Source organism: Symphalangus syndactylus, chromosome 7 (genome assembly GCF_028878055.3).
Source record: "Symphalangus syndactylus isolate Jambi chromosome 7, NHGRI_mSymSyn1-v2.1_pri, whole genome shotgun sequence".
NCBI classification, from domain to species: Eukaryota; Metazoa; Chordata; class Mammalia; order Primates; family Hylobatidae; genus Symphalangus; species Symphalangus syndactylus.
The window spans coordinates 49991614-49999448 of NC_072429.2; the positions used below are offsets into that span (position 1 = coordinate 49991614).

The 7835-nt window shown below is 39.6% G+C and overlaps 1 protein-coding gene across 2 annotated transcripts in view; it reads left to right on the forward strand.

Annotated features, from left to right (window-relative positions):
- SPOCK1 (SPARC (osteonectin), cwcv and kazal like domains proteoglycan 1) overlaps positions 1-6880 on the forward strand; it is a 527530-nt gene extending 520650 nt beyond the window's left edge. Inside the window, exons 10-12 of one of the 2 annotated variants that reach the window (XR_010121709.1) lie at positions 2667-2804; positions 3293-3572; positions 3614-6880. Coding sequence is in view for 1 of the 2 variants with exons in the window: in XM_055286154.2 (XP_055142129.1) it covers positions 2667-2804; positions 3293-3483 (329 nt within the window). In the remaining variant the exon portion in view is untranslated. Of the gene's footprint in view, positions 1-2666; positions 2805-3292 lie in introns of both variants that reach the window. The other variant, XM_055286154.2, reaches the window with a different exon arrangement.
- Positions 6881-7835: the final 955 nt, after the last annotated feature.

Below are 7835 nucleotides of genomic sequence, written 5' to 3' on the forward strand. Positions count from 1 at the left end.
CATTTTATCGTACTGAATACTATCGGCAATTGTAACACGATGGGAATTATTTTTATATCTAAACATAGAAAAGGCATAGTGAAAATATGGTGTTATAATGTTAAGGAACCATTGTCACATATACAGTCTATGTTGACTAAAACATCATTATGTGGCACATGACTATACTCATAACTTAAAATGGAATAGAACTGTAAGGGCAAATTATAGCCACAGTGGTCTTCAGAAACTTTGACATACCACTTCTTGAAACTTACAGTTCAAGTAGACAAAGATTTGTTAGCATTCATGCTTACATATGCATTCCTGAATCTAGGCATTGAATGTAGTCTTTCAAACATCTGCCACAGACCATACCACAAAAGAAAACTCAACAAATTTCAAATAAATGATCACAGATCAAACTTACCGGCCACAACACAATAACAATAGAAGTAAAATATGAGATTACTAAACCCCCATACATTTGGTTTCCTGAATAAAAATTGATCAAAGATGAAGAAAGTAAAATCTACAAAATATCTAGAAATGAATGAAAATGAAAGCATGGTGTACCAAATACATGGCAAGCAACTAAAGTGAAACTTCATATTTATAAAAAAAGATCAAAATAAACTAGATTTAACTTAAACTATAAGAACACCACAAAGTGAATAAGATGAAAGCAGACAACAGTGAAGTAAAAATATTAAAATACCATATCAGAGATAGTTTTCTGAACAAACTAATGAAATAGACAAACTTTTGACAATATGAAGTGAAAAGGCTCAAATAGTGTCATGAATTTAAAAGTGGGATATAAGCTCAGTTATAGAAGAATACTGTACACTTGTGGTTCTCAAACTTTAGTGTGTACCAGAATTAGCTGGAGGATTAAATAAACGAACAGACTGCTGAGCCCCACTCTCTAAGTCTCAGGTGGGGCCCAAGAACTTGCATTTCTAAGGGTTTTCCAGGTGGTGCCACTGCTGCTTGTCCTGGAACCTCACTTTGAGAACCACTGCTATAAGTCAATTTATAACCATTATGAAAACTTTGTTGAAATGGATACTATCAGTTGCCAAATTTTGGTAACAGAGACCCAAGTAAATCAAAACCAGGCTTTGAGAACCACTGCTGTAAGTCAATTTATAACCATTATGAAAACCTTGTTGAAATGGATACTATCAGTTGCCAAATTTTGGTAACAGAAGACCCAAGTAAATCAAAACCAGGAAATTAATCAAAATGCTACTTTCATCCTTCAAAATGGGCACCAGGCTCAAGATATTTTTATGGGCAAATTCTTCAAAAGAGAGATTCTCATTTTATAAAAAATCTCTGGAGCATATCTGAATCATTTTATGAATTAGGAACTTCAATAGAAACAATGCAGAAAACACCAAAACTATATGCTCAATCACTATATTAGTCCATTTTCACACTGCTATGAAGAAATACCTGAGACTGGGTAAAGAAAAAGAGGTTTCATGGACTCACAGTTCCACGTGGCTGGGGAGGCCTCACAATCATGGCGGAAGGCAAGAGAGCATGTGCAGGGGAACTGCCCTTTACAAGACCATCAGATCTTGTGAGACTTATTCACTATCATGAGAACAGCATGGGAAAAATCTGCCCCTATGATTCAATTACCTCCCACAGGGTCCCTCCCACAACACGTGGGAATTATGAGAGCTACAATTCAAGATGAGATTTGGGTGGGGACACAGCCAAACCATATCAATCACTTAGTAACATACTTGTAAATTTGTGCCACTAGTAATCCATCTTGTTAAAAGTATATAAAGCATAAAAACCATATGATTTTCTCACATTAAAAATGTAATAACAGTAGTACCCGTTCAAGATTTAAAGTGAAAAATTAGAACTAATCAAAGAAGGAATTTTGTTTAACATTGGGCAAATTGTTTAACTCCAGTTTATCCTTGTTTTTTTTTTTTTTTTTGCCTGTAAACAGAGAGATAGTAATAGCAACACCTTATGGTGATATTGGCATGGCTTGATGAAATAATGCAAGTAAAGCACTTAGCTATTATTAATTACCTCTTTCTTAGAGGCTAGAAGACAGTGACAAGGAATAGCTCAGAACTGTATGATCCACAGACTGGTGTTGTTCATAGAACATTTGTTATTAGTCAGCACCAAGTGCAGTAGTTAATGCATATAGAAAGTTTTATAACAATTTCACAGAGTCACTTTATGTGGTTGGGCAAAGTATTGGTAATGCTGGACTTGATGTTTACTAGCAGATGCCTTGGGAAGATTACTTAATTTTTCTAGACATCAGTTTCATATTAAAAGGTAATGATGGTACGTATCTCTTAGTCGTGGGAATAAGAGATTCCGCAAATGTATGTGTATATATATATATATGCACACATACATATGTAAGCATGATTTAGGTCAGTGCCCAGGATAGAAGTGTTCAATACATGATAGATATTATCATTCCCGTGTAAACACTGACATCCTTAGAGCTCACTGCATTTGGGCCTCTAAAGATTAAGGGCCCTGTAATTTTGACTAATAGCCAACCATCCCCATCCTCTGCTGCTGGCCCTGCAGCAGATATTCTGACATGTGAGCCCTCTTTCCTGTGTTGAGGGGCATTAACCCTGAGTATCTCTGCATGTCTCTGATTAAAGTTGCACCTTTTGTTCCCCCAGGGGCCTTCATACCTCGGTGTAATGAGGAGGGCTATTACAAAGCCACACAGTGCCATGGTAGCACGGGGCAGTGCTGGTGTGTGGACAAATATGGGAATGAGTTGGCTGGCTCCAGGAAACAGGGTGCTGTGAGCTGTGGTGAGTAAGGCCTCCTGCATCAGCCCCACAATGACCTGGGTGGCCTGTGGGTCCTCACTGCATAAGGATCTCTGCAGAAGAATGTTGAGAGGTAACCCCAGTCTACGTTAAGTTTATAATAGAGGCATAGTAACCCTGAAATCACATGAGCTCCCGTGTAGCTAGCTTGGCAAGTGGCAGGAACTCACCATGACCAGAGAAGAGAGACAGAACTGCTGCAGGCAAAGAGCAACTTAGGCTGCCTTCACTTCTCATTTAGGGTTGTAAACCTCCTGGGAAGTTAGGAGCATCTCAAGAATTCTAGGGCTCTTATGAGAACAAAGTTTGTAATCTATGCCCTGAAGACTCACCTCAGTGGGGCAGGGATGTTTCTGTTTTCAGAAAGTAAACTGCTTGGTTTTACCCTACAATTCAGGCAAAGGAACCCCTGACGTGGGTCATGAGGTATAAGTGGAAACTAACCTCAATGATTTTTTTTAATTTTTCAGAAGAGGAGCAAGAAACCTCAGGGGATTTTGGCAGTGGTGGCTCCGTGGTCCTGCTGGATGACCTAGAAGATGAACGGGAGCTGGGACCAAAGGACAAAGAGGGGAAGCTGAGGGTGCACACCCGAGCCGTGACAGAGGATGATGAGGACGAGGACGACGACAAAGAGGATGAGGTCGGGTACATATGGTAGTGCCCACAAGAAAGAGGACACAAGTTTTGCACAAAATTGCAAGTCACTTCCTATTCCTGCATTTGTATCTAAGACTCCAAGGCACCAAGGTCTCTTCCTGCATTTGTATCTAAGACTCCAAGGCACCAAGGTCTCTTTTCCATTGTTGCTCTCTATACCCGACCTAAGGTTTGGAAGACAACTGCTTGTTCCCAGAGGATTCTGATTTTGCATATGTTTGTATGGGAGAAAGGGTGTTGTGTTTTTTTTTTTGTTGTTATTTTTTGGCTAGGGAAGTGGTTGGCTTAATTAGAGCCTCCTTCCTTTCTCTGAGATTTTTCCAACAAGCATGTGATTTATGTGGAATTCTGACAGTGCAGGGAGCCCCCACCCTCTTAAATGTCAAAGACCCTTTTTGATTACCCACACTGGTGGTTATTACAGCATGGTTCCCAGCCTTACAGTGTCTGTCTAAGTGCTTTTCTTGTGTCCTGTAGATGTCGTGAAAAAGAAAAAAACAAAAAATACACCACACTGTACCTTTTCCCCCTGCCCCCATTACTGCTGGTGTTTATTATTAAAAATTAGTTTTTTTCACATCATTATATCTGGCTTCCTATAAACAACAGCCTTAATTCAGTCAAGACTTCCTTTGGGGAATTCATTTTATTAAAAATTGGTGTCTGGATACTTCCCTGTACATGCATAAATATGCATGCATGTACAGAAAGACTGTGTGTGTGCCTTGCACATACACCCATACCTCTCAGAAAAAGCGTTTGGGTATCTTAAAAACTCACTTGAAAAACAATGATAAATTTATCAGCTTGTCCAGACCTGGAACAAAATTTCTGGAATAAGAAATTTGTATTAAAGTCCTTTTTTGCACTAACAGTTGGCTCTTGTAGGCTGCAGTCTGAGGAGGTCTCTTCTCTGTGCATCAGCAGAGTTACTGAAAGCCTCTGATTGAGAAAAAAACCTCCGTCTGCCTAAATCACTTTTCTTGCAGAAGCCATGCGACTCCCACACGCCACGGGCAGCTTCACAAGCCATCTCTCATTTCTGCTTGAAGCCCCCTTGGCTGCAGCAATCCTGTCTGCCACAGGTTCCTTCCTTCCTTACCTACTCAAGGGCTTTTTCTAAGGCATGCACACATATCTCCTGTTCTCTGAGAAGAGAGTACCATGGTGTTCCTTAAGAGAAGAAAATTTCTAATTCTGAACTTAATGTTTTGCTTTTACTCCCTTTCTACTGACAAATCATGATAAGGGCACAAAAGCTGTACAGATGTTTTTTTTAACCACTCAATCCCGAATGGAGGCCTACAAAGAACGTCATAATAACACATGGAAGAAAACCCTGAGTTTTTAAGAGCAAATTTTGTCCCCCTCTCACTCCCCCAAGTGACAAGATACTAATGAAGAAAGTTCTTCACCATAGTGTTTGTTTTAGCTAACTCATTGGAGTCTAGTTCCAAATTTTGTAGGGTCATCATCTCTACATTCGTTAGGATTTCTCTCCCTATCAAGCTGGCCCAGATACAAGTACCAAACAGTAGTCTCTGAAGTTCCCCCATTTCCTTCAGTACCAGTCTATAAGCTCCTCTCCCTCGCTGGTTTTCATTTACCAGGTGTCCTAATCAGAATCGGCCACCCAAGCAAGCCTCTCTGGCCCACATATCTATCTCTTGCCTTCCCCATGAACTTCAGCCTGTCCACACAAAAGCCACATAAACTCAAGCAAGAAATATGTTCAGCCAAAACATGATCATAGTGGCAGCTGACCAATCCCCCATCCCAAACTGATCATTTAGATGTACCAACTTACCTTAAATTAGCATGTTCCAATCCAATCAGCTTTGGCTGAATAAAGTGGTATCATACCTATAGTTGGTCTTAGATAGGAAATGAACTACTTGATATAGCAAAGTCCTTTGGCTTCGTAAATAACCCTGAGGTTTTGTACTTACTTTCCCCATAGGAAGACAGACCATAGGCAAACTCTGTTTTGGGATCTCAACTCCATCACCTTTGTTTCAATATTTTTTTTCTCTCTTGAATGAAACTGAGATAATTTAGAAAACAGGTGCTTAATTGCAATAAAATTACTATAAAGTATATTAAAAATCATGACATTGTAAAATCTCACTTTAGATCATCAAAGAAAACCATTGTTACTATCTCCTTTGAGCTTAGGAAAATGTACAAGAGAACAAATTAAAATTGAAAAATTGATTTCACTTAGAAAAACTTCTAGGAACAGGGTGAACCACTGATTTTAATTTGCCTAATTATCTTATGACAAGTATCAAATTAAGATGACACTTAAAGATCCTTAGCATTAACTTAATGATGGAGAAGAGTGCTCAATAGACAGTTCCCAGTAAGGTAATGAGATGCCATTTTCAGAGACATTCTAAGATATTTTGATTCATTAAAATATTAAATAAAAAGCCCTCCTTAGATTGGAACCCCCAAATAGATGGAGCCACATTAATAATACTTTTCATGCCTCACTTTGACATGACAGCATTCGATTTTTTAAAGATCTTTAATACTTTCCATGAGTACTGAAGATTTTAATGAGTTACCTTATCCTTAGAAGTAGAATGTTTGCTTTCTTCTTCTTGGAAATAGTCCTCCAAAAAGTCCACTTGTACCAGTGACAAGGAGTCACTTGTATAGTGACCAAGTACACATAAAATACTGATTATAAAAATATTGTGATAAACCAGTTCCTTGTTTGATACAGGTATTAAGCTGAATCCTCACTAATTCACTTTTGAAAAGTTCTTAATGAACAGTTTTATTCTTATTCCGTAAACAGCTCTTTTAATACAATTTCCTTGGTATCCAACTTAAATCCCAGAATTTTGTTCCACCATGGTTAGTTGTTTGCCATATAAATGTATTCTTGTTTCTACCAATATTCTAGGCATGAGAATACCTTAATACTGAGTTGGAGGTTTTGTATCTGTTTCTCCTCCTTTACGCCCATTTTCTTACCCACAGCAGCAAATGACAACGTGTCTGTCCAGGTCTGCCCCCTTGCTCATCCCAGAATGCCACTCACATTTTTTTCTTCTTGTTACCTTGACCACGCTGTACAGTAACATCCAAGAGCCCGTTCTACAGTGGGTGGTTTTGGTCTTTTTATAAATTTTTCTCAAGGTCACTGATGTTTGTTCCTGTTAAATGTATAGCATTGTAATGAGAGCCCATCAAATCCTGAGTGTCAGTTTGTTGTCCCTACTGTAGATGAAATAGTGATGTAGCAAAAACCTAGTAAATTCTGAATGCTTTTCCACGTAGACTTATCTGGAATGTGAACACAACTCTTTGGTTAATAGTAAATGCTTAACTGTAGTCCTGAGTAGGTGCATTTCTGTCTGTCTCAATAAATTTTACTTTGTCTGCAACATCTGAGTGTTTGTATTTCATTGGGTGGAATGTACATTCAGCAGGCCATGTCCCGCATGCAGTCACTGCAGAATAGTGTGAGCAGACAAAGGGGATAGCCAATAAGGCTCTGTCAGGACTTTTCTGATTGTGGTGGGGAGGTCTGCCTGCCGGTGGTCTGGCCTGGCACCTGCAGCATCCCTGGCACATGAATGCCCTGTGCCTGCTCAGTCTAGAACAGGAGTCTCCAAACCCTGGGCCACAGACCAATACCGGTCTGTGGCCTCTCAGGAACCTGGCTGCATAGCAGGAGGTGAGCAGTGGGTGAGTGAGTGAAGCTTCATCTGTATTTACAGCCATTCTCCATCACTTGCATTACCGTCTGAGCTCTGCCTCCTGTCAGATCAGCAGTGGCATTAGATTCTCATAGGAGTGAGAATCCTACTGTGAACTGCGCATGCAAGATATATAGGTTGCATGCTCCTTATCTATCAGAATCTAATGCCTGATGATGTGTCACTGTCTTCCATCACCCCCAGATGGGACTATCTAGTTGCAGGAAAACAAGCTCAGGGCTTCCACTGATTCTACATTATGGTGAGTTATATAATGATTTCATTATATATTACAAAGTAATAATAATAGAAATGAAGTGTACAATAAATGTAATGCACTTGAATCATCCTCAAACCAACTCCTTCACCCCTAGGTCCATGGAAAAATTGTCTTCCGTGAAACCCGCCCCTGGTGCCAAAAAGGTTGGGGACTGCTACTCTAGAACCACTCACCTGAGCCCTTCTTTTGGCTGCCTTTGCCTCTCTCAGGCTCCAACTTTACTCCTTACCTATCAAATTTCACTCTTGTCATCCTGTTTACAACCTTAAAGTTTTTAAACTCTGCTTATCCCTTCCCTCCCCAGCCAGTTATTCTCCAATTCTCTGGAAAAAAAAAAAAAAAACACAACTCACTTCTCCT